Source organism: Gymnoscopelus braueri, assembly GCF_963280865.1.
Source record: "Gymnoscopelus braueri genome assembly, chromosome: 18".
NCBI lineage: Eukaryota > Metazoa > Chordata > Actinopteri > Myctophiformes > Myctophidae > Gymnoscopelus > Gymnoscopelus braueri.
This window is the reverse complement of record NC_137618.1, coordinates 7168283-7196127: the sequence shown is the minus strand read 5'-3', so window position 1 is coordinate 7196127 and position 27845 is coordinate 7168283. Positions and strand designations below refer to the sequence as shown.

The 27845-nt window shown below is 43.2% G+C and overlaps 3 protein-coding genes across 4 annotated transcripts in view; 1 reads left to right on the top strand and 2 right to left on the bottom strand.

Moving 5' to 3' along the window:
* gcc2 (GRIP and coiled-coil domain containing 2) overlaps nt 1–27845 on the top strand; it is a 93393-nt gene that overhangs the window by 48418 nt on the left and 17130 nt on the right. The window lies entirely within an intron of this gene.
* On the bottom strand, nt 242–7632 carry LOC308105758 (uncharacterized protein; the record flags this gene model as incomplete). The annotated part of the gene is made up of 3 exons (XM_080456685.1): nt 7365–7632; nt 4318–5283; nt 242–282 (listed from the first exon to the last, which is right to left on the bottom strand). Exons 1-3 carry the CDS (start codon nt 7465–7467, stop codon nt 242–244), a joined length of 1110 nt encoding a protein of 369 aa, XP_080312811.1. The 5' UTR covers nt 7468–7632.
* LOC308105757 (uncharacterized protein) lies at nt 5203–27381 on the bottom strand (the record flags this gene model as incomplete). Its single annotated transcript, XM_080456684.1, has 8 exons — nt 5203–5283; nt 7579–7749; nt 9330–9431; nt 13057–13865; nt 15857–16031; nt 21619–21699; nt 23289–23614; nt 27279–27381. The coding sequence occupies 8 exons, from the start codon at nt 27379–27381 to the stop codon at nt 5203–5205; spliced, it is 1848 nt and encodes a 615-aa protein (XP_080312810.1).

Sequence of the window (27845 nt, the reverse complement as noted above, 5' to 3'; positions counted from 1 at the left end):
TCGCTCAGTGCGGGCACTCAGTGCACTGAGGGCGCAGCGCACTCAATTTTCTAACGACACCGCACCAAGTGCACTCAATAACCGAACGCCCAGAGGGAAAACCAGTGCACTCAGCGCATATATCCGAACGCGCCCTAAGTGTGTGTGGGCGGACAGCATTACTGCAAGTGCTGCCAAAGACCACAGGTGTTCACAGGTCTTAAATAGTCTTCTCCAGTCTTCTCAACCCCATCACCAGTAGCTAGGGTGATTGGCAGCCAGCAATCAGGTGATGGTCAGCACCTGGAAGTGAACACTCAAAACTCACACACAATCCCACACATGCACTGACACAAAACACACACACACACACACTGCCACGCAGTCACACAATACTCACACTCGTAACAACCGCTGTACTAACAGTAACAAAGGGCAACTGGGAATTGACAGAAAGACGAAAAGGGGGAAGGTTAAATCTTTATCATCTAGCCTACTTTGTCCGACTGTGCGAGTCGAGTTGAATTGAGTCTACGTGTCATATTGCGTGACAATAATCTACAACCTACGTCAGCCAACGAATGCCGTGGGCAATGTTTTACCTCAAAAGCAAAAACAAAAAGGGGGACAGGAGGAAAATGTGGACCCCGGTCTTGAGTGAGACATTTTTCATGAAACTGTCTGCACACACAGACCAGCAGATAGGGATCGATTCACATTTCACTGTGATTTAACGCAAGAAACCTGTCAAATCGCCACAGTAATTTCCCCCGGTGAAAGTAGCGGTTTCTGTTAACCCATTTTGGGCGGGATTCCCTATTTGTAACGATACCTTTCAAGACGGGAACCCCTTTTGGGGTTCTTGTTGCTATGTACAGTATATAGAAACATACATTTTGTAATTTTTTTATACATATTTGAAGTTTTTCAGAAAACTTTTTTTTTCAGAATCGGCCTCAGGTCTAAATGTGTTAACACACACACACACACACACACACACACACATTTTTTTTTTTGAAGTTATATAAACGGTCTCAGTTTGACTAGCCTACAATAGCATGGATGGGCTGGTAGCCATTCTTATCCCTGTCACACTGAACCACCAGAGACGCTTAACCCATTAAGACCGGGAACTTATCTGTGTGTCATTTTAAGATTTCTTTGGTGATTAAGAAATTTTCAGATATACAAGCTCATAGCGCGGCACCGAGTGGCGCGCTACGAGCTTGTAGATCTGATATTTTTCAAAATAAATCGTGAAAATGTGTGCAAATTTTTGAATACATTTCGAACACAAATATTTGCTTCTGGGTGTCCCTGGAACAACACATTTTGAGATGGGGGGGGGGGGGTCCGCGGACAAATACATATAATTTTGGGGGTCCTTGCCAAGTTTGAGAACCACTGATATTACAGCAACATAAGTTTTTTGTTCAAAACAACTGTTAGGATTTAGAAGACATTTGTAGAAACCCCAGAAGCAAAGATTTGAGTTACAAATGTTTGCTTTCAAACATATATATTGAAAGATTTGCAAAAATGTTCATGATTTTTCACAACATAGCAGATCTACAAGCTCATAGAGCTTGTAGATCTGCTATTTTTGAATAGGCAATGGAATCAAAAAATGACTCAGATTCTCTCCCGGTCTAAATAGGTTAAGATGAAGGATTTTGTCACATTTACTGTACAGTATATGTCACTGTGTTGACATGTAGTCTGGGATGATGCAACTTGTATTAATAGGGAATGGACGGATGTGACGTCATCCCAAAAAAACTGACACGCATCCGCCCCAATGATGGGATCTTGAGAAAAAGGTCCATATCTCCGAGGGCTTTGGATAAAAGCTCTATATAAATGCACCATTTACCATGTCTTTTTACAGTGGTCAAAACAAGCCATTTTCGACGGGCGATCTCTCTGCAATGGCGGATGGCGGTAGAAATGTTATTGTTCCAGTCGTTAGACGGGACCCTTGGCCATGGCCCAGACACCTTTAGTTTACATCCAGGTCCTCGTTGTGGCTTCTTCACCTCTAAAAAGATCGCCGGTAAACTGACTGGCTGTACCCTGTTTTTAAAAACCTCTGGCACTCAATGAGTTAACACAATGGGTGCCAAAACCGTATATATACGGTTTTGCAAAGGGAGCAAAAAGTGACGCGGAGTGCCAAAACCGTAATGGTACGGTTTTTGTGTCTTTTAGTTTTTTTTCGTTTTTTTCCACACGGGGAGGGGCTAGAGCAGCTCTGGGAGTACCCATTGTGATCCTGAGAAGGAAAGGCCAGATGGATCACCGGGAAAAAAACATGGCTCCCCATCCGCTTCCTGTCTATTTCCTTCTTTAGAACGTCTGTATCTCCCCGGTGGGGAAAACTGGTCATGCGCGATGCGCGATTGCTCCCTGTTGTAACTCGCGAGTGAAATGTTATCGTTCCAGGATGTAGCCAGGGTCATCGCGCTCCATGAATGCATGCTTTTTATTATGTGGATTTGCTCGTCGTGGAGTCTACAGCTTTAAACAGCAAAGTGCAGTCAATGGTGAGATTGCTGGCACCCACGGTATGTAGTTATTAAAAAATTCAGGCACCCAATGTGTTAAAGGGTTGTAGGATCATTCCTAAGTTGCGTTAGAGCACCCCTTGTGGATTTTCTTTATTTTTTTAAATGTAATATTACATTTATGTCACTCCACGGGTGGTACTTGAGTACATGTAGGCGTACTTAGTTACTTTACACCACTGCTTTTCCACAACTACACCTGACCTTAACGACCAAAGTTTCATGATCATTATATGATCATGACATTTCCTTGGTAACTTTAATCCACTGCTGTCGCTGAAGTTATGATATAATAAAGAAAAAGGTCATTAAGTGAGTACTTTGGGTGGTAGCCTAGAATTTTCAAGAAATTCCAAGAGATCTTCATTCTTCAGGGGGAAGATATTTTGTATGTGCGTGCGTGCGTGCGTGCGTGCGTGCGTGCGTGCGTGCGTGCGTGCGTGCGTGCGTGCGTGCGTGCGTGCACGTGTGTTTGTGCGTGTGTGTGTGTATGTGTGTGTGTGTGTGTGTGTATGTGTGTTGTATCGGTAAGTGTGCACCACTACATTGCCCAAAGTATCTTACAATGTGATGTTGTTTGAGGTGAGACTTTACAGAGAAGCTTTTTACTTTAATCTCCAACTGTCAGTGGTAGGTCAGGTCTTCTCTCCTCTATGAGTTCTCTCATGACGTTTGAGATTACAGCTCACGCTGAACCGTTTCCCACACTGGTCACAGTGGTAGGGCTTCTCTCCTGTATGAATTCTCTGGTGAAGTTCGAGAGTGCCGTTCTGGCTGAACCGTTTCCCACACTGGTCACAGGTGTAGGGCTTCTGTCCTGTATGAATTCTCTGGTGATATTTGAGATGACTGCTCTGGCTGAACCTTGTTCCACACTGGTCACAGGTGTAGGGCTTCTCACCTGTATGAATTCTCTGGTGTTGTTTGAGAATACTGCTCTGGCTGAACCTTGTTCCACACTGGTCACAGGTGTAGGGCTTCTCTCCTGTATGAATTCTCTGGTGAAGTTTGAGATTACTGCTCGTGCTGAACCTTGTTCCACACTGGTCACAAGTGTAGGGCTTCTCTCCTGTATGAATTCTCTGGTGAACTTTGAGATCACTGCTCTGGCTGAACCGTTTCCCACACTGGTCACAGTGGTAGGGCTTCAACCCTGTATGAATTTTCTGGTGTTTTTTGAGAATACTGCTCCGGCTGAACCGTTTCCCACACTGGTCACAGTGGTAGGGCTTCTCTCCTGTATGAATTATCTGGTGAAGTTTGAGAATACTGCTCCGGCTGAACCGTTTCCCACACTGGTCACAGTGGTACGATTTCTCTTCTCTATGAATTCTCTGGTGACGTTTGAGATTACTGCTCAGGCTGAACCGTTTCCCACACTGGTCACAGTGGTAGGGCTTCTCTCCTGTATGAATTCTCTGGTGACGTTTGAGAGTACTGCTCAGGCTGAACCGTTTCCCACACTGGTCACAGTGGTAGGGCTTCTCTCCTGTATGAATTATCTGGTGAAGTTTGAGAATACTGCTCCGGCTGAACCGTTTCCCACACTGGTCACAGTGGTACGATTTCTCTTCTGTATGAATTCTCTGGTGACGTTTGAGAGTACTGCTCAGGCTGAACCGTTTCCCACACTGGTCACAGGTGTAGGGCTTCTGTCCTGTATGAATTCTCTGGTGATCTTTGAGATGACTGCTCTGGCTAAACCTGGTTCCACACTGGTCACAGTGGTAGGGCTTCTGTCCTGTATGAATTCTCTGGTGTATTTTGAGCTCACTGCTCGTGCTGAACCGTTTCCCACACTGGTCACAGTGGTACGATTTCTCTCCTGTATGAATTCTCTGGTGACGTTTGAGAGTACTGCTCAGGCTGAACCGTTTCCCACACTGGTCACAGTGGTAGGGCTTCTCTCCTGTATGAATTCTCTGGTGAAGTTCGAGATGACCGTTCCGGCTGAACCGTTTCCCACACTGGTCACAGGTGTAGGGCTTCTGTCCTGTATGAATTCTCTGGTGTCGTTTGAGAGTACTGCTCGTGCTGAACCTTGTTCCACACTGGTCACAGTGGTAGGGCTTCTCTCCTGTATGAATTCTCTGGTGATCTTTGAGAGTACTGCTCGTGCTGAACCGTTTCCCACACTGGTCACAGTGGTAGGGCTTCTCTCCTGTATGAATTCTCTGGTGAAGTTTGAGATTACTGCTCGTGCTGAACCTTGTTCCACACTGGTCACAGTGGTAGGGCTTCTCTCCTGTATGAATTCTCTGGTGATCTTTGAGAGTACTGCTCGTGCTGAACCGTTTCCCACACTGGTCACAGTGGTAGGGCTTCTCTCCTGTATGAATTCTCTGGTGAACTTTGAGATCACTGCTCTGGCTGAACCGTTTCCCACACTGGTCACAGTGGAAGGGCTTCTCTCCTGTATGAATTCTCTGGTGTTTTTTGAGAGTACTGCTCTGGCTGAACCTTGTTCCACACTGGTCACAGGTGTAGGGCTTTTCACCTGTATGCATTCTCTGGTGTCGTTTAAGAATACTGCTCGTGCTGAACCTTGTTCCACACTGGTCACAGGTATAGGGCTTCTCTCCTGTATGAATTCTCTGGTGGTCTTTGAGATGACCGTTCTGGCTGAACCGTTTCCCACACTGGTCACAGTGGTAGGGCTTCAACCCTGTATGAAATCTCTGCTGATGTTTGAGATGTCTATTTCGGCGGTAGATATGTTTGAGTTGGACAGGAAAGACATCTGGAAGGGAGAATGAGGAGAGAGAAAAAACATGTTTTGAAATTACATGCAAGCTATGCTGTATTAGTAAGTAAGCCTTGTCGAGCCATGAGGCCCATAGGGCAGGAGCCTATGTTCTGTTTCTGTAGCATGAGGCAGCTTGATGTACTGTACAATCAGAAAATGACCGGGCTAATCAGTGACTACGCTTCAACTGCTGTCCGTACAACAGTGAAAAGCAGCCCCTGATTGGCCCGGTCATTTTCTGATTTCTCATACTCTCTGCCTAGGGGCCGAAGTCCAGACTGATACCGTGGAGGAACGTGTGAGTGAATCCACATCATCAGTCTGGCAATGCCAGGCTACAAGTACACCCCCTGGACATGAAGCTAGTATGTCGCAGGTACTTCCCCCCAATCCAATACTTGATGCTGAGTGCAGGGACGCATTGGATCCCATTTTTATGGGAGTCTTAGGCAGTGTTGGGCAGTAATGAGTTACTTTAAAAAATATTACTGTAATATTATTATTTTACCCAGTAACGAGTAGTGTAATGTATTACTCTGCCAAAACAGTAATATTATACCATTTTACTGTTCTAAATCATGCTGCGTTACTCGTTACAATGAAAGTGATTTGTTTTTGTTTCTGACCGAGATAAAAGCGCTCTCTCTGCGGTTGTATTGTCTATGAGCCGGAGACGCAGTGTGTCATGTGGTTGTGACCCACATGCTCCACGTCACTTTCAGTCCATGCTCTGTGTGTGTGTGTGTGTGTGCGTGTGCGTGCGTGTGTGTGTGTAACCTAGCCTACTCCTCCTGTTTGCTCAATTTACTTCATGTTAATTAACTTGCACCGTCAGAATTATATATGATTATATATAATAATGACAATGAAAAGTTAATCCTACCAGACGTGTGTCCACATTGCAATTATTCACGTTGTAGACGCGTCGCAACATTGCCTCGTTAAAAAAAAAGCATGTCAGCCCAAACAAAGTAGTCCATTGAAGTAGATATAGGGACAACACTTGTAGTCTACGTAAGCACAACATTTTAGATCTCTTTAGAGAGTTTAAAATGATCAATTCCACCTGAGTTGTGTGCTAGCAGTTAGCACATAGCAGTGACATAAGGTACTTTTTTGCCTTGCCCTTGAATATAATTGAAAGGCAGAGAGTGACATGGTTTGTTTTTCGCCTGGAAAACAATGAAAGGCAGACAATGTTGCCATACTGTCTGAATGGGAAAAACGTTTTATTTTATTAGGACTCATACAATTTCCTTGGAACTAAAAATTTCCCTGGCTGGGACCCATTCAAATGACCACTCGTGGGGTAATTATTGTTCCAAATGTGGAATTTGCATTAGAAAAAGAGTTCAAAACATGAGAGATTGTTGACTATTTTGTTTTATAGACAATTATTCAGTTGGATTCTGTTCAAAAAGGAGCTGGCTAAACAAATTGTGTTGTCTTTTTTTTTCTTATTATTTTTGTTGGGGGGGGGGGCAAAAGTAATATCTAATAATATGATATATTACTCTTGAGTAATAAGTAACATAAAAGTATTTCTTTTTTAAGGAGTAATACGTAATAAGTAACATTATTTTCTCAAGTAATATATTGCCCAACATCGGTCTTTGGTATGACCCGGCTGGGGATCAAACTCCAACTTCCCAATCTCAGAGCGGACACTCTAACCACAAGGCCACTGGGCTGGTGAGCATGCAGTGTTGTATTACCAAATGATACTGTTCTAAATTTAGGACGACAACTGCAACTGCCCGGCACTGATTGGCCGTTGGAACATTTAGGCTGATTCCTGGCCTGCCTGATGACTGATTCCTCTTGCAGCTGTCTCTCTCTCTCTCACACACACACACACACACACACACACACACACACACACACACACACACACACACACACACACACACACACACACACACTCGCTGTCTTCAGTGCTTATATCTACAGTTGATTTAGTGCTGGAAGGAAGCATTACTCTGTTACTCCACCGAGTACCGACAACATTTCTGTACATCTGCTTTCTATTGAAGATGAAAGAAAAGTGTACAGTGACAAAAAAAACATGCACACACCTATTCTGTGTAACTTTATCACAGGCTGCTTCAGCATGGCTTGCTGGTAGATCTGTCGCTGTTCCTCCTCTGACGCAGCAGCTGAAAAGCTGTTGGACGACATCTCTCTTTTAAAAAGCCCAAATAGTTCATCTCCTTCGGTCCACTTTGATGGTCGACGCTTGAGGCCCGGGTTTTACCGTTTGGGATCTGACTGTACTTGCTGACATTTTACGGTCTTGAGGTCAGTAGGACACTGGTAATGACTTGACCCAGTCCTCTGCTCCGCTCCCTGGCTAAACTCTCCCAGATCAACACTGGACAGAACAGCGCTGTCATAACCAGGACCCTCCCACTCTCCACCCACTCTCCACCCACTGCTCCACCCACTCCCCACCAACTGCTCCTGCACTCACAGAGTCACATATGGGTACATGCACCCAGATCACTGCTGGAAACTAGGTGTATTTACTCAAGTACTGTATTTGAGTAACATTTTTAGGTGCTTTTACTTTACTTGAATATTTCAGTTTTTGAGCGGTGCCAACCGCTCCAACAAGTGACTGAGTGTGTTTGTCCGTATGAGCACGGCCTCAACAGCCGCAGCTGATTGCAACACAAACATGCAACCAGTTACACTAATTAAACACAAACAAGACAGTGCAACACATGTGCCACTTAACTCTTTCAGTGCCATGCTTATTTATGGAATTTTGGTTCTGAAATTAATTGTAAAAAAAAAAGTTCTTAGAGTAACTAAAGTAACTACCGTGGGTAAAAAGTAATAAAAGTGTGTAAAAATACTTAAAAGTACTTAAACTGAGGGCCTGGGGGGCCACTGGTGGGCCATGAGGATATTGCAAGTGGGCCCTCAAATGATTGGCAAAAAACTAAGATTTTTATGATAAATAACATTAATATTAATATTTATTAATACATTAATAAATGAAACAATAATGTTACAAAAATGTCATGGTATTCTTTCTTTAGAAGTTTTCATTGTGATACTGAACTGAAAACTGAAAGTATACTATGTTAGTTCCACTGATCCAAGCCCAAACACAATCGATGTATTGATCATTAAAATTAAAATGCACGCGGCCCACCCATCTCACCACTTAACACATCTCACCACATCTGACCACTTAACACGACTACCATTCGGCTACCGTGTTAAGTGGTCAGATGGGTGGGCCGCGAACACTTTGGAGATTTCCGAGTGGGCTCTGATGCAGAAAAGGTTGAGAACCACTGTTTCGTCCCTATAGTCTAGAGGAAAAAGGGATGCAACATAAACAGGGAGTGAAACCCATTTTTATTAATAGCTTAAGATATTTACAGAAAATGAAATACTTCATCAATACTTCAAATCATATAGGACACACGGAGCAACTCAGGGAAATAAACATAACAGTCCTAAACCTAAGCTTTGAGTTTTAAACACTAACCTGACAAACACAACATAAAGTACAATAAAATCCTACTTATTCTCTATTCTAATTTAATTTAACAAGATATGACTTAATACAAAAAGCTGGCTTCCGTGGCCCAGTGCTTGCACATAATAACACACAATATAACTAAATGACTTAAGGACTCAAAATACAGTAACTTAAATACTAATACAAAGAACACTAGGGGCGCGTTCGGATATATGCACCAAGAATGTGCCCAGTTTTCTGAGTGCACGGGCGGTGACGTCATAGAGCGCACTGAGTTCTTCCGATTTACGAACGATGATTTTTGAATCATCATTGAATCTGTGAACGATGGATTTTCACCGCCGGGGAGCGCTCGAGACTAGACGCACTGGAAAACCCAGCTTCTGAGGTAGGGTCACTCAGTGCGGGCACTCAGTGTGCGCACTCAATTTTCGAACGACACCGCACCAAGTGCACTCAGTAAACGAACGCCCAGAGGGAAAACCAGTGCACTCAGTGCATATATCCGAACGCGCCCTAAGTGTGTGTGGGTGGACAGCACTACTGCAAGTGCTGCCAAAGACCACAGGTGTAAATAGTCTTCTCCAGTCTTCTCCACCCCATCACCAGGAGCTAGGGTGATTGGCAGCCAGGTGATGGTCAGCACCTGGACGTGAACACCCAAAACTCACACACAATCCCACACATACACTGACACAAAACCCACACACACACTGCCACGCAGTCACACAATACTCACACTCCGTGGTAACAACCGCTGTACTAACAGTAACAAAGAATTGACAGAAAGACTAAATTGGGACAAAAAAGGGGGAAGGTTAAATCTTTATCATCTACTTTGTCCGACTGTGCGAGTCGAGTCGAATTGAGTCTACGTGTCATATTGCGTAACAATAATCTACAACCTACGTCAGCCAACGAATGCCGTGGGCAATGTTTTACCTCAGCAAAAACAAAAAGGGGGTCAGGAGGAAAATGTGGACCCCGGTCTTGAGTGAGCCATTTTTCATGAAACTGTCTGCACACACAGACCAGCAGATAGGGATCGATTCACATTTCACTGTGATTTAACGCAGGAAACCTGTCAAATCGCCACAGTAATTTCCCCCGGTGAAAGTAGCGGTTTCTGTTAACCCATTTTGGGCGGGAACCCTTATTTGTAACTATACCTTTCAAGACGGGAACCCCTTTTGGGGTTCTTGTTGCTATGTACAGTATATAGCAACATACATTTTTTTGTAATTTTTTCATACATATTTGAAGTTTTTCAGAAAACTTAGGTCAGGATTTAAAAGGCGTTTTTAGAATCGGCCTCAGGTCTAAATGGGTCAACACACACACACACACACACACACACACACACACACACACACACACACACACACACACAAAGAAAATGACCTTCCATTTATTTTGATGTGTTGGTAGCGGTTATATAAACGGTCTCAGTGTGACTAGCCTACAATAGCATGGATGGGCTGGTAGCCATTCTTATCCCTGTCACACTGAACCACCAGAGATGCTTAACCCATTAAGACCGGGAACTTATCTGTGTGTCATTTTAAGATTTCTTTGGTGATTAAGACATTTTCAGATATACAAGCTCATAGCGCGGCACCGAGTGGCGCGCTACGAGCTTGTAGATCTGCTATTTTTCAAAATAAATCGTGAAAATGTGTGCAAATCTTTGAATACATTTTTAACACAAATATTTGCTTCTGGGGGTCCCTGGAACAACACATTTTGAGATGGGGGGGGGGGGGTCCGCGGACAAATACATATAATTTTGGGGGTCCTTGGCAAGTTTGAGAACCACTGATATTACAGCAACATAAGTTTTTTGTTCAAAACAACTGTTAGGATTTAGAAGACATTTGTAGAAACCCCAGAAGCAAAGATTTGAGTTACAAATGTTCGCTTTCAAACATATATATTGAAAGATTTGCAAAAATGTTCATGATTTTTCACAACATAGCAGATCTACAAGCTCATAGTGTGGCACTCGGTGCCACGCTATGAGCTTGTATATCTGCTATTTTTGAATAGGCAATGGATTAAATGGGTTAAGATGAAGGATTTTGTTACATTTACTGTACAGTATATGTCACGCTGTTGAAATGTAGTCTGGGATGATGCAACTTGTATTAACACATTGAGTGCCAGAGGTTTTTAAAAACAGGGTACAGCCAGTGCCAGCGTTTTTTACCGGCGATCTTTTTAGAGGTGAAGAAGCCACAACGAGGACCTGGATGTAAACTAAAGGTGTCTGGGCGATGGCCAAGGGTCCCGTCTAACGACTGGAACAATAACATTTCTACCGCCATCCGCCATTGCAGAGAGATCGCCCGTCGAAAATTGCTTGTTTTGACCACTGTAAAAAGACATGGTAAATGGTGCATTTATATAGAGCTTTTATCCAAAGCGCTCGGAGATATGGACCTTTTTCTCAAGATCCCATCATTGGGGCGGATGCACGTCAGTTTTTTTGGGATGACGTCACATCCGTCCATTCCCTATCCGTCCATGCACAATGGGTGCCAAAACCGTATATATACGTTTTTGCAAAGGGTGCAAAAAGTGACGCGGAGTGCCAAAACCGTAATGGTACGGTTTTTGTGTCTTTTTTTTTTTTTTTTTTTTTTTTCCACACGGGAGGAGCTAGAGCAGCTCTGGGAGTACCCATTGTGATCATGAGAAGGAAAGGCCAGATGGATCACCGAAAAAAAAACATGGCTCCCCATCCGCTTCCTGTCTATTTCCTTCTTTAGAACGTCTTTATCTCCGAATCTGTTTCCGGTGGGGAAAACCGGTCATGCGCGATTGCTCCCCGTTGTAACTCGTGAGTGAAATGTTATCGTTCCAGGATGAAGCCAGGGTCATCGCGCTCCTTGAATGCATGCTTTTTTTAATGTGGATTTGCTCGTCGTGGAGTCTACAGCTTTAAACAGCAAAGTGCAGTCAATGGTGAGATTGCTGGCACCCACGGTATGTAGTTATAAACAAATTCAGGCACCCAATGTGTTAAATGGTTGTAGGATCATTCCATTCAAGTTGCGTTAGAGCACCCCTTGTGGATTTTATTTTATTTTTTAAATGTAATATTACGTTTATGGCACTCCACGGGTGGTACTTGAGTACATGTAGGCGTACTTAGTTACTTTAAACCACTGCTTTTCCACAACTACACCTGACCTTAACGACCAAAGTGTCATGATCATTATATGATCATGACATTTCCATGGTAACTTTAATCCACTGCTGTCGCTGAAGTTATGATATAATAAAGAAAAAGGTCATTAAGTGAGTACTTTGGGTGGTAGCCTAGAATTTTCAAGAAATTCCAAGAGATCTTCTCATTCTTCAGGGGGAAGATATGTTGTGCGTGCGTGCGTGCATGAGTGCGTGCGTGCGTGCGTGCGAGCGCTTGTGTGTGTGTGTGTGTGTGTGTGCGTGTGTGTATGTGTGTTGTATCGGTAAGTGTGCACCACTACATTGCCCAAAGTATCTTACAATGTGATGTTGTTTGAGGTGAGACTTTACAGAGAAGCTTTTTACTTTAATCTCCAACTGTCAGTGGTTGGTCAGGTCTTCTCTCCTCTATGAGTTATCTCATGACGTTTGAGATGACTGCTCTGGCTGAACCTTGTTCCACACTGGTCACAGGTGTAGGGCTTCTGTCCTGTATGAATTTTCTGGTGTTGTTTGAGATTACTGCTCTGGCTGAACCGTTTCCCACACTGGTCACAGCGGTAGGGCTTCTCTCCTGTATGAATTCTCTGGTGATTTTTGAGAGCACTGCTCTGGCTGAACCGCTTCCCACATTGGTGACAGTGGTAGGGCTTCTCTCCTGTATGAGTTATCTGGTGTATTTTGAGCTCACTGCTCGTGCTGAACCGTTTCCCACACTCGTCACAGTGGTAGGGCTTCTCTCCTGTATGAATTCTCTGGTGTTTTTTGAGAGTACTGCTGTGGTTGAACCATTTCCCACACTGGTCACAGTGGTAGGGCTTCTCTCCTGTATGAATTCTCTGGTGTTCTTTGAGAGTACAGCTCTGGCTGAACCGTTTCCCACACTGGTCACAGTGGTAGGGCTTCTCTCCTGTATGAATTATCTGGTGTACTTTGAGAGTTCGGCTCTGGCTGAACCGTTTCCCACACTGGTCACAGTGGTAGGGCTTCTCTCCTGTATGAATTTTCTGGTGTTCTTTGAGAGTACTGCTGTGGCTGAACCATTTCCCACGCTTCTCTCCTGTATGAATTATCTGGTGTACTTTGAGAGTTCGGCTCTGGCTGAACCGTTTCCCACACTGGTCACAGTGGTAGGGCTTCTCTCCTGTATGAATCCTCTGGTGTTCTTTGAGAGTACGGCTCTGGCTGAACCGTTTCCCACACTGGTCACAGTGGTAGGGCTTCTCTCCTGTATGAATTATCTGGTGAAGTTCGAGAGTACCGTTCTGGCTGAACCGTTTCCCACACTGGTCACAGTGGTAGGGCTTCTGTCCTGTATGAATTATCTGGTGACGTTTGAGATTACTGCTCAGGCTGAACCGTTTCCCACACTGGTCACAGGTGTAGGGCTTCTGTCCTGTATGAATTCTCTGGTGAATTTTGAGATGACTGCTCTGGCTGAACCTTGTTCCACACTGGTCACAGGTGTAGGGCTTCTCACCTGTATGAATTCTCTGGTGTTGTTTGAGAATACTGCTCTTGCTGAACCTTGTTCCACACTGGTCACAGGTGTAGGGCTTCTCACCTGTATGAATTCTCTGGTGTTGTTTGAGAGTACTGCTCTTGCTGAACCTTGTTCCACACTGGTCACAGGTGTAGGGCTTCTCACCTGTATGAATTCTCTGGTGTTGTTTGAGAGTACTGCTCGTGCTGAACCTTGTTCCACACTGGTCACAAGTGTAGGGCTTCTCTCCTGTATGAATTCTCTGGTGAACTTTGAGATCACTGCTCTGGCTGAACCGTTTCTCACACTGGTCACAGTGGTAGGGCTTCAACCCTGTATGAAATCTCTGCTGATGTTTGAGATGTCTATTTCGGCGGTAGATATGTTTGAGTTGGGCAGGAAAGACATCTGGGAGGGAGAATGAGGAGAGAGAAAAAACATGTTTTGAAATGACATGCAAGCTATGTTGTATTAGGAAGTAAGCCTTGTCGAGCCATGAGGCCCATAGGGCAGGAGCCTATGTTCTGTTTCTGTAGCATGAGGCAGCTTGATGTACTGTACAACCAGAAAATGACTGGGCCAATCAGTGACTGCGTTTCAACTGTGAAAAGCAGCCCCTGATTGGCCAGGTCATTTTCTAATTTCTCATACTCTCTGCCTATGGGCCGAAGTCCAGACTGATACCGTGGAGGAACGTGTGGGTGAATCCGCATCATCAGTCTGGCAATGCCAGGCTACATGTACACCCCCTGCACATGACGCTAGTATGTCGCAGGTACTTCCCCCCAATCCAATACTTGATGCTGAGTGCAGGGACGCATTGGATCCCATTTTTATAGTCTTAGGCAGTGTTGGGCAGTAATGAGTTACTTTTAAAATATTACTGTAATATTATTATTTTACCCAGTAACGAGTAGTGCAATGTATTACTCTGCCAAAACAGTAATATTATACCATTTTACTGATCTAAATCACGCTGCGTTACTCGTTACAATGAAAGTGATTTGTTTTTGTTTCTGACCGAGATAAAAGCGCTCTCTCTGCGGTTGTATTTTCTATGAGCCGGAGACGCAGTGTGTCATGTGGGTGTGACCCACATGCTCCACGTCACTGTCAGTGTGTGTGTGTGTGTGTGTAACCTAGCCTACTCCTCCTGTTTGCTCAATTTACTTCATGTTAATTAACTTGCACCGTCAGAATTATATATGATTATATATAATAATGACAATGAAAAGTTAATCCTACCAGACGTGTGTCCACATTGCAATTATTCACGTTGTAGACGCGTCGCAACATTGCCTCGTTAAAAAAAAAGCATATCAGCCCAAACAAAGTAGTCCATTGAAGTAGATATACTGTAGGAACACTTGTTGTCTACGTAAGCACAATTCCACCTGAGTTGTGTGCTAGCAGTTAGCACATAGCAGTGACATAAGGTACTTTTTTGCCTTGCCCTTGAATATAATTGAAAGGCAGAGAGTGACATGGTTTGTTTTTCGCCTGGAAAACAATGAAAGGCAGACAATGTTGCCATACTGTCTGAATGGGAAAAACGTTTTATTTTATTAGGACTCATACAATTTCCCTGGAACCCAAAATTTTCCTGGCTGGGACCCATTCAAATGACCACTTGTGGGTCCTGGACTTAGGATAATTATTGTTCCAAATGTGGAATTTGCAGCAGAAAAATAGTTCAAAACATGAGAGATAAAGTTAAAAAAGGAGCTGGCTAAACAAATTGTGTTGGTTTTTTTTTATTATTTTTGTTGGGGGGGGGGGGGGGGGGCAAAAGTAATATGTAATATGATATATTACTCTTGATTATAAGTAATAAGTAACATAACAGTATTTCTTTTTTTAAGGAGTAACACGTAATAAGTAACATTATTTTCTCTAGTAATATATTGCCCAACATCGGTCTTTGGTATGACCCAGCTGGGGATCAAACTCCCAATCTCAGAGCGGACACTCTAACCACAAGGCCACTGGGCTGGTGAGCATGCAGTGTTGTATTACCAAATGATACTGTTCTAAATTTAGGACGACAACAGCAACTGCCCGGCACTGATTGGCCGTTGGAACATTTAGGCTGATTCCTGGCCTGCATGATGACTGATTCTTCTTGCAGCTGTCTCTCTCTCTCTCACACACACACTCACACTCACACTCACACTCACTCTCTCTCACACACACACACACACACACACACACACACACACACACACACACACACACACACACACACACTCGCTGTCTTCAGTGCTTATATCTACAGTTGATTTAGTGCTGGAAGGAAGCATTACTCCGTTACTCCACCGAGTACCGACAACATTTCTGTACATCTGCTTTCTATTGAAGATGAAAGAAAAGTTTACAGTGACAAAAAAACATGCACACACCTATTCTGTGTAACTTTATCACAGGCTGCTTCAGCATGGCTTGCTGGTAGATCTGTCGCTGTTCCTCCTCTGACGCAGCAGCTGAAAAGTTGTTGGACGACATCTCTCTTTTAAAAAGCCCAAATAGTTCATCTCCTTCGGTCCACTTTGATGGTCGACGCTTGAGGCCCGGGTTTTACCGTTTGGGATCTGACTGTACTTGCTGACATTTTACGGTCTTGAGGTCAGTAGGACACTGGTAATGACTTGACCCAGTCCTCTGCTCCGCTCCCTGGCTAAACTCTCCCAGATCATAACCAGGACCCTCCTACTCTCCACCCACTGCTCCACCCACTCTCCACCCACTGCTCCACCCACTCCCCACCAACTGCTCCAGCACTCACAGAGTCACATATGGGTACATGCACCCAAATCACTGCTGGAAACTAGGTATATTTACTCAAGTACTGTACTTGAGTAACATTTTTAGGTACTTTTACTTTACTTGAATATTTCAGTTTTTGAGCGGTGCCAACCGCTCCAACAAGTGACTGAGTGTGTTTGTCCGTATGAGCGCGGCCTCAACAGCCGCAGCTGATTGCAACACAAACATGCAACCAGTTACACTAATTAGCTCATTGAGTGCCATTAACGTGTTTCACGTGTTTTTGAAAAAAAATAAATAAAAAAAAGAAATCTTCCTGAACCCAAGATATAATTATCTGAAGATTTGAAGCTCCATCCACTCCTTGTTTAACTTATAACTGAAAAAGGCTGTATCTCGCTTCCTAAGCACTAAAAATTGTAATGGCCAGAAATAGATATTAATAATTATTGTTCTCAATGAGATAAACACAAACAAGACAGTACAACACATGTGCCACTTAAAGACATGCACACACACACAGAGGCTGGCTCAGCACACTTGCGCGCACACACACACAAACACTAAAATGACCGATCTACAATTTGAGTAAAAGTACTTTAAGTACTTAGAGTAACTAAAGTAACTAAAGTGACTAAAAAGTAACTACCGTGGGTAAAAATGTATTTTAAAAAAATACTTAAAAGTATTTAAACTGAGGGCCTGAGGGGCCACTGGTGGGCCATGAGGATATTGCAAGTGGGCCCTCAAATGATTGGCAAAAAACTAATATCTTTTATGATAAAATGACATTAATATTAATATTTATTAATACATTAATAAATGAAACAATAATGTTACAAAAATGTCATGTTATTCTTTCTTTAGAAGTTTTCATTTTGACTGATCCAAGCCCAAACACAATCGATTTATTGATCATTAAAATGAAAATGCACGCGGCCCACACATCTCACCACTTAACACATCTCACCACTTAACACATCTGACCACTTAACACATCTAACCACTTAACACATCTAACCACTTAACACGGCTGCCATTCGGCTGCCGTGTTCGTCTGCCGTGTTAAGTGGTCAGATGGGTGGACCGCGAACACTTTGGAGATTTCCGAGTGGGCTTTGATCCAGAAAAGGTTGAGAACCGCTGTTTCGTCCCTATAGTCTAGAGGAAAAAGGGATGCAACATAAACAGGGAGTGAAACCCATTTTTATTAATAGCTTAAGATATTTACAGAAAATGAAATACTTCATCAATACTTCAAATCATATAGGACACACGGAGCAACTCAGGGAAACAAACATAACAGTCCTAAACCTAAGCTTTGAGTTTTAAAGGGTTAGTTCAGATTTGGAGTATTTTCTGTAGGAAATACTTACCATTAATGTAGTGATTGCAAAGGTATTAATTGATTGCCCGAGTCCCGTGGTCAGAGTTATGGTCCGGTTCTGATGAATATGAAGTAGTTCCGGTACATTAGTAGATTTGGTGGGGGCCGCTTAAAAATAAATGAATAAAAATAACTAGCGTAATTTGTATTGTTGACCTATTTCTACCATATAGAGCAGGTTTCGTTCAATTTCGACCCCTCTGGCACATGGTACTATTTTTTGTGTCATATATTTTGTGCGTGAGTAGGCTGCCGCGGCGCAGTGATTCTGGACACAAACATTAGTACCATGTGACAGAGGGGTCGAAATTGAACGAAACTTGCTATATATGGTAGAAATAGGTCAACAATACAAATTAAGCTAGTTTTTTAAATTAATTTATTTTTAATGAGCGGCCCCCACCAAATCTACTAATCTACCGGAACTACTTCATATTTATCAGAACCGGACCATAACTCTGACCACTGGACTCGGGCAATCAATTAATACCTTTGCAACCACTACATTAATGGTAAGTATTTCCTACAGAAAATACTCAACAAATCTGAACTAACCTTTTAAACACTAACCTGGCAAACACAAAATAAAGTACAATAAAATCCTACTTATTCTCTACTCTGATTTCATCTAACAAGATATGACTTAATACAAAAAGCTGGCTTCCGTGGCCCAGTGCTTGCACATAACACACAATATAACAAAATGACTTAAGGACTCAAAATACAGTAACTTAAATACTAATACAAAGAACACTAGGGGCGCGTTCGGATATATGCACCGAGAATGTGCCCAGTTTTCTGAGTGCACGGGCGGTGACGTCATAGAGCACACTGAGTTCTTCTGATTTACGAACGATGATTTTTTAATCATCATTAAATCTGTAAACGATGATTTTTCACCGCCGGGGAGCGCTCGAGACGAGACGCATTGGAAAAAACAGCTTCTGAGGTAGGAGCGTTCAGTGCGGGCACTCAGTGCACTGAGGGCGCAGCGCACTCAATTTTCTAACGACACCGCACCAAGTGCACTCAATAAACGAACGCCCAGAGGGAAAACCAGTGCGCTCAGTGCATATATCCGAACGCGCCCTAAGTGTGTGTGGGTGGACAGCACTACTGCAAGTGCTGCCAAAGGTGCTAAGGTGTTCACAGGTCTTAAATAGTCTTCTCCACCCCATCACCAGGAGGTGATTGGCAGCAATCAGGTGATGGTCAGCACCTGGAAGTGAACACTCAAAACTCACACACAATCCCACACATACACTGCCACACAGTCACACAATATTCACACTCCGTGGTAACAACCGCTGTACTAACAGTAACAAAGGGCAACTGGGAATTGACAGAAAGACTAAATTGGGACAAAAAAGGGGGAAGGTTAAATCTTTATCATCTACTTTGTCAGACTGTGCCAGTCGAGTCGAATTGAGTCTACATGCCATATTGCGTGACAATAATCTACAACCTACGTCAGCCAACGAATGCCGTGGGCAATGTTTTACCTCAGAAAAAACAAAAAGGGGGACAGGAGAAAAATGTGGACCCCGGTCTTGAGTGAGCCATTTTTCATGAAACTGTCTGCACACACAGACCAGCAGATAGGGATCGATTCACATTTCACTGTGATTTAACGTATGAAACCTGTCAAATCGCCACAGTAATCTCCCCCGGTGAAAGTAGCGGTTTCTGTTAACACACACAAAAAACATGACCTTCCATTTATTTTTATGTGTTGGTAGCGGTTATATAAACGGTCTCAGTTTGACTAGCCTACAATAGCATGGATGGGCTGGTAGCCATCCTTATCCCTGTCACACTGAACGACCATAGATGCTTAAAGGGTAAGACCACTTTGGTAGAGGTTTGGGTTGTGTAGTTACCTTGCCATGATGCAACTCCAAAGGTGGGCAAGAAATCAAAAATAATTGCTCCATTGATTAGAAATTGATAATTCAAAATATGCTCCTCATTGACTTACATTGTACGGTAAAACAGCTCTCAAAGTCACTCTTTTAGCAAATAAATGAACCCAAACATAGTTGATTCAGACAATATAGAGCATCACCAAACCCAGTACTGTTTATTTTTTTAATAAAAATGTCAACTTCCTGTTGATTTTACTATTTGAAGATCTGGATCCGGATCTGCGGATCCAGTCCGGGTTTTCTACTTATTAAAAATGGCAAAATCAACAGGAAGTTGAAATTTTTATTTAAAAAAAAAAACAGTACTGGGTTTGGTGATGTTCTATATTGTCTGAATCAACTTTGTTTGCGTTCGTTTTTGTGCTAAAAGAGTGACTTTGAGAGCAGTTTTACCATACAATGTAAGTCAATGAGGAGCATATTTTGAATTATCAACTTCTAATCAATGGAGCAATTATTTTGTATTTCTTGCCCACCTTTGGAGTTACATCATGGCAAGGTAACTACACAACCCAAACCTCTACCAAAGTGGTCTTGTCCTTTAAGATGAACGATTTTGTCACATTTACTGTACAGTATATGTCACAATGTTGAAATGTAGTCTGGATGATGCAAACTGTATTATAATAATATAATAATAATAATAATAATAATAATAATAATACACTTTATTTGTATAGCACCTTTCATGACATGAAATGCAGCTCAAAGTGCTTTACAGAGCGAGAATACAACTAGACGCGTCGCAATTCTGGGAAATTGCAAAGTGTGGTTGCTCCGACGCCGGGCGCGGGTCAAACACAAACACTAAAATGACCGAACTACAATTTGAGTAAAATTACTCTAAGTACTTAGAGTAACTAAAGTAACTAAAGTGACTAAAAAGTAACTACCGTGGGTAAAAAGTAATAAAAGTGTGTAAAAATACTTAAAAGTACTTAAACTGAGGGCCTGGGGGGCCACTGGTGGGCCATGAGGATATTGCAAGTGGGCCCTCAAATGATTGGCAAAAAAAATAGATTTTTATGATAAAATAACATTAATATTAATATTTATTAATACATTAATAAATGAAACAATAATGTTACAAAAATGTCATGGTATTCTTTCTTTAGAAGTTTTCATTGTGATACTGAACTGAAAACTGAAAGTATACCATGTTAGTTCCACTGATCCAAGCCCAAACACAATCGATGTATTGATCATTAAAATTAAAATGCACGCGGCCCACACATCTGACCACTTAACAAGACTGCCATTCGGCTACCGTGTTAAGTGGTCAGATGGGTGGGCGCGAACACTTTGGTGATTTCCGAGTGGGCTCTGATGCAGAAAAGGTTGAGAACCGCTGTTTCGTCCCTATAGTCTAGAGGAAAAAGGGATGCAACATAAACAGGGAGTGAAACCCATTTTTATTAATAGCTTAAGATATTTACAGAAAATGAAATACTTCATATATACTTCAAATCATATAGGACACACAGAGCAACTCAGGGAAACAAACATAACAGTCCTAAACCTAAGCTTTGAGTTTTAAACACTAACCTGACAAACACAACATAAAGTACAATAAAATCCTACTTATTCTCTACTCTAATTTAATCTAACAAGATATGACTTAATACAAAAAGCTGGCTTCCGTGGCCCAGTGCTTGCACATAATAACACACAATATAACAAAGTGACTTAAGGACTCAAAATACAGTAACTTAAATACTAATACAAAGAACACTAGGGGCGCGTTCGGATATATGCACCAAGAATGTGCCCAGTTTTCTGAGTGCACGGGCGGTGACGTCATAGAGCGCACTGAGTTCTTCCGATTTACGAACGATGATCTTTGAATCATCATTGAATCTGTGAACGATGGATTTTCACCGCCTGGGAGCGCTCGAGACTAGACGCATTGGAAAACCCAGCTTCTGAGGTAGGGTCACTCAGTGTGCGCACTCAAATTTCGAACGGCACCAAGTGCACTCAATAAACGAACGCCCAGAGGGAAAACCAGTGCACTCAGTGCATATATCCGAACACGCCCTAGGTGTCTGTGGGTGGACAGCACTACTGCTAGTGCCAAGGTGTTCACAGGTCTTAAATAGTCTTCTCCAGTCTTCTCCACTCCATCACCAGGAGCTAGGGTGATTGGCAGCCAGGTGATGGTCAGCACCTGGACGTGAACACTCAAAACTCACACACAATCCCACACATACACTGACACAAAACCCACACACACACTGCCACGCAGTCACACAATACTCACACTCCGTGGTAACAACCGCTGTACTAACAGTAACAAAGGGCAACTGGGAATTGACAGAAAGACTAAATTGGGACAAAAAAGGGGAAGGTTTAATCTTTATCATCTACTTTGTCAGACTGTGCGAGTCGAGTCGAATTGAGTCTACATGTCATATTGCGTGACAATAATCTACATCCTACGTCAGCCAACGAATGCCGTGGGCAATGTTTTACCTCAGCAAAAACAAAAAGGGGGACAGGAGGAAAATGTGGACCCCGGTCTTGAGTGAGACATTTTTCATGAAACTGTCTGCACACACAGACCAGCAGATAGGGATCGATTCATATTTCACTGTGATTTAACGCATGAAACCTGTCAAATCGCCACAGTAATTTCCCCCGGTGAAAGTAGCGGTTTCTCTTAACCCATTTTGGGCGGGAACCCCTATTTGTAACTATACCTTTCAAGACGGGAACCCCTTTTGGGGTTCTTGTTGCTATGTACAGTATATAGCAACATAAATTTTGTAATTTTTTAATACATATTTGAAGTTTTTCAGAAAACTTTTGTTTTTAGAATCGGCCTCAGGTCTAAATGGGTCAACACACACACACACACACACACACACACACACACACACAAAAAATGACCTTCCATTTATTTGTATGTGTTGGTAGTGGTTATATAAACGGTCTCAGTGTGACTAGCCTACAATAGCATGGATGGGCTGGTAGCCATTCTTATCCCTGTCACACTGAACCACCAGAGATGCTTAACCCATTAAGACCGGGAACGCATCTGTGTGGCATTTTAAGATTTCTTTGGTGATTAAAAAAATTGCAGATATACAAGCTCATAGCGCGGCACTGAGTAGCGCGCTACGAGCTTGTAGATCTGCTATTTTTCAAAATAAATCGTGAAAATGTGTGCAAATCTTTGAATACATTTTTAACACAAATATTTGCTTCTGGGGGTCCCTGGAACAACACATTTTGAGATGGGGGGGGGGGTCTGCGGACAAATACATATAATTTTGGGGGTCCTTGACAAGTTTGAGAACAACTGATATTACAGCAACATAAGTTTTTTGTTCAAAACAACTGTTAGGATTTAGAAGACATTTGTAGAAACCCCAGAAGCAAAGATTTGAGTTACAAATGTTCGCTTTCAAACATATATATTGAAAGATTTGCAAAAATGTTCATGATTTTTCACAACATAGTAGATCTACAAGCTCATAGTGCGGCACTCGGTGCCGTGCTATGAGCTTGTATATCTGCTTGTATATCTTCAGGGGGAAGATATTTTGTGCGTGCGTGCGTGCGTGCGTGCGTGCGTGCGTCCAAGCGCGAGTGTGTGTGTGCGTGTGTGTGTGTGTTGTATCGGTAAGTGTGCACCACTACATTGCCCAAAGTATCTTACAATGTGATGTTGTTTGAGGTGAGACTTTACAGAGAAGCTTTTTACTTTAATCTCCAACTGTCAGTGGTAGGTCAGGTGGTCTTTCCTCTATGAGTTCTCTCATGACGTTTGAGATCACTGTTCCTGCTGAACCATTTCCCACACTGCTCACAGTGGTAGGGCTTCTCTCCTCTATGAGTTCTCTCATGACATTTGAGATTACTGTTCGTGCTGAACCATTTCCCACACTGGTCACAGCCGTAGGGCTTCTCTCCTGTATGAATTCTCTGGTGATCTTTGAGAGTACTGCTCAAGCTGAACCGTTTCCCACACTGGTCACAGTGGTAGGGCTTCTCTCCTGTATGAATTCTCTGGTGATGTTTGAGATTACTGCTCTGGCTGAACCGTTTCCCACACTGGTCACAGCGGTAGGGCTTCTCTCCTGTATGAATTATCTGGTGATGTTTGAGAGTACTGCTTGTGCTGAACCGTTTACCACACTGGTCACAGTGGTAGGGCTTCTCTCCTGTATGAATTATCTGGTGATCTTTGAGAGTACTGCTCCTGCTGAACCGTTTCCCACACTGGTCACAGTGGTACGGTTTCTCTCCTGTATGAATTCTCTGGTGATTTTTGAGAGTACTAATCGTGCTGAACCGTTTCCCACACTGGTCACAGTGGTAGGGCTTCTCTCCTGTATGAATTCTCTGGTGTTGTTTGAGAGTACTGCTCTTGCTGAACCTTGTTCCACACTGGTCACAGGTGTAGGGCTTCTCCCCTGTATGAATTCTCTGGTGATATTTGAGATTACTGCTCTGGCTGAACCGTTTCCCACACTGGTCACAGTGGTAGGGCTTCTCTCCAGTATGAATTCTCTGGTGATATTTGAGAGTACTGCTCTGGCTGAACCGTTTCCCACATTGGTCACAGTGGTAGGGCTTCTGTCCTGTATGAGTTATCTGGTGTATTTTGAGCTCACTGCTCGTGCTGAACCGTTTCCCACACTCGTCACAGTGGTAGGGCTTCTCTCCTGTATGAATTCTCTGGTGATATTTGAGATGACCGCTCCAGCTGAACCGTTTCCCACACTGGTCACAGGTGTAGGGCTTCTCTCCTGTATGAATTCTCTCGTGTATTTTGAGAGTACCGTTCTGGCTGAACCGTTTCCCACACTGGTCACAGGTGTAGGGCTTCTCTCCTGTATGAATTCTCTGGTGATCTTTGAGAGTACGGCTCTGGCTGAACCGTTTCCCACACTGGTCACAGTTATAGGGCTTCTCTCCTGTATGAATTATCTGGTGTACTTTGAGAGTACCGTTCTGGCTGAACCGTTTCCCACACTGGTCACAGGTGTAGGGCTTCTCTCCTGTATGAATTCTCTGGTGATATTTGAGATGACCGCTCCAGCTGAACCGTTTCCCACACTGGTCACAGGTGTAGGGCTTCTCTCCTGTATGAATTCTCTTGTGTATTTTGAGATTACCGTTCTGGCTGAACCGTTTCCCACACTGGTCACAGTGGTAGGGCTTCTGTCCTGTATGAGTTATCTGGTGTTGTTTGAGATGACTGCTCTTGCTGAACCGTTTTCCACACTGGTCACAGTGGTAGGGCTTCTGTCCTGTATGAGTTATCTGGTGATATTTGAGATGACTGCTCTGGCTGAACCGTTTCCCACACTGGTCACAGTGGTAGGGCTTCTTTCCTGTATGAATTCTCTGGTGAAGTTCGAGCGTACCGTTCTGGCTGAACCGTTTACCACACTGGTCACAGGTGTAGGGCTTCTCACCTGTATGAATTCTCTGGTGTCGTTTAAGAATACTGCTCATGCTGAACCTTGTTCCACACTGGTCACAGGTGTAGGGCTTCTCTCCTGTATGAATTCTCTGGTGAACTTTGAGATTACTGCTCGTGCTGAACCGTTTCTCACACTGGTCACAGTGGTAGGGCTTCAACCCTGTATGAAATCTCTGCTGATGTTTGAGATGTCTATTTCGGCGGTAGATATGTTTGAGTTGGACAGGAAAGACATCTGGGAGGGAGAATGAGGAGAGAGAAAAAATATGTTTTGAAATTACATGCAAGCTATGTTGTATTAGTGAGTAAGCCTTGTCGAGCCATGAGGCCCATAGGGCAGGATTCTATGTTCTGTTTCTGTAGCATGAGGCAGCTTGATGTACTGTACAACCAGAAAATGACCGGGCCAATCAGTGACTGCGTTTCAACTGTTGTCCGTACAACAGTGAAAAGCAGCCCCTGATTGGCCCGGTCATTTTCTGATTTCTCATACTCTCTGCCTATGGGCCGAAGTCCAGACTGATACCGTGGAGGAACGTGTGAGTGAATCCACGTCATCAGTCTGGCAATGCCAGGCTGAGGCTACAAGTACACCCCCTGGACATGACGCTAGTATGTCGCAGGTACTTCCCCCCAATCCAATACTTGATGCTGAGTGCCAAGCAGGGACGCATTGGATCCCATTTTTATGGGAGTCTTAGGCAGTGTTGGGCAGTAATGAGTTACCTTAAAAATATTACTGTAATATTATTATTTTACCCAGTAACGAGTAGTGTAATGTATTACTCTGCCAAAACAGTAATATTATACCATTTTACTGTTCTAAATCATGCTGCGTTACTCGTTACAATGAAAGTGATTTGTTTTTGTTTCTGACCGAGATAAAAGCGCTCTCTCTGTGGTTGTATTGTCTATGAGCCGGAGACGCGGTGTGTCATTTGGTTGTGACCCACATGCTCCACGTCACTTTCAGTCCATGCTCTGTGTTTGTGTGTGTGTGTGTGTGTGTGTGTGTGTGTGCGTGTGCGTGTGCGTGCGTGTGTGTGTGTAACCTAGCCTACTCCTCCTGTTTGCTGTTTTACTTCATGTTAATTAACTTGCACCGTCAGAATTATATATGATTATATATAATAATGACAATGAAAAGTTAATCCTACCAGACGTGTGTCCACATTGCAATTATTCACGTTGTAGACGCATCGCAACAAAAAAAAAAGCATGTCAGCCCAAACAAAGTAGTCCATTGAAGTAGATATATTGTAGGAACACTTGTTGTCTACGTAAGCACAACATTTTAGATCTCTTTAGAGAGTTTAAAATGATCAATTCCACCTGAGTTGTGTGCTAGCAGTTAGCACATAGCAGTGACATAAGGTACTTTTTTGCCTTGCCCTTGAATATAATTGAAAGGCAGAGAGTGACATGGTTTGTTTTTCGCCTGGAAAACAATGAAAGGCAGACAATGTTGCCATACTGTCTAAATGGGAAAAACGTTTTATTTTATTAGGACTCATACAATTTCCCTGGAACCCAAAATTTCCCTGGCTGGGACCCATTCAAATGACCACTTCCGCAAGTGGTCATTTGAATGGGTCCTAGACTTAGGATAATTATTGTTCCAAATGTGAAATTTGCAGCAGAAAAATAGTTCAAAACATGAGAGATTGTTGACTATTTTGTTTTATTGACAATTATTCAGTTGGATTCTGTTCAAAAAGGAGCTGGCTAAACAAACTGTGTTGTCTTTTTTTTTCTTATTATTTTTGTTGGGGGGGGGGCAAAAGTAACATGTAATAATATGATATATTACTCTTGAGTAATAAGTAACATAAAAGTATTTCTTTTTTAAGGAGTAATACGTAATAAGTAACATTATTTTACCGAGTAATATATTGCCCAACATCGGTCTTTGGTATGACCCAGCCGGGGATCAAACTCCAACTTCCCAATCTCAGGACGGACACTCTAACCACAGGGCCACTGGGCTGGTGAGCATGCAGTGTTGTATTACCAAATGATACTGTTCTAAATTTAGGACGACAACAGCAACTGCCCGGCACTGATTGGCCGTTGGAACATTTAGGCTGATTCCCGGCCTGCATGATGACTGATTCTTCTTGCAGCTGTCTCTCTCTCTCTCTCTCTCTCTCTCTCTCTCTCTCTCTCTCTCTCTCGCTTATATCTACAGTTGATTTAGTGCTGGAAGGAAGCATTACTCCGTTACTCCACCGAGTACCGACAACATTTCTGTACATCTGCTTTCTATTGAAGATGAAAGAAAAGTGTACAGTGACAAAAAAACATGCACACACCTATTCTGTGTAACTTTATCACAGGCTGCTTCAGCATGGCTTGCTGGTAGATCTGTCGCTGTTCCTCCTCTGACGCAGCAGCTGAAAAGCTGTTGGACGACATCTCTCTTTTAAAAAACCCAAATAGTTCATCTCCTTCTGTCCACTTTGATGGTCGACACTTGAGGCCCGGGTTTTACCGTTTGGGATCTGACTGTACTTGCTGACATTTTACGGTCTTGAGGTCAGTAGGACACTAGTAATGACTTGACCCAGTCCTCTGCTCCGCTCCCTGGCTAAACTCTCCCAGATCAACACTGGACAGAACAGCGCTGTCATAACCAGGACCCTCCCACTCTCCACCCACTGCTCCACCCACTGCTCCAGCACTCACAGAGTCACAAATGGGTACATGCACCCAGATCACTGCTGGAAACTAGGTGTATTTACTCAAGTACTGTACTTGAGTAACATTTTTAGGTACTTTTACTTTACTTGAATATTTCAGTTTTTGAGCGGTGCCAACCGCTCCTACAAGTGACTGAGTGTGTTTGTCCGTTTGAGCACGGCCTCAACAGCCGCAGCTGA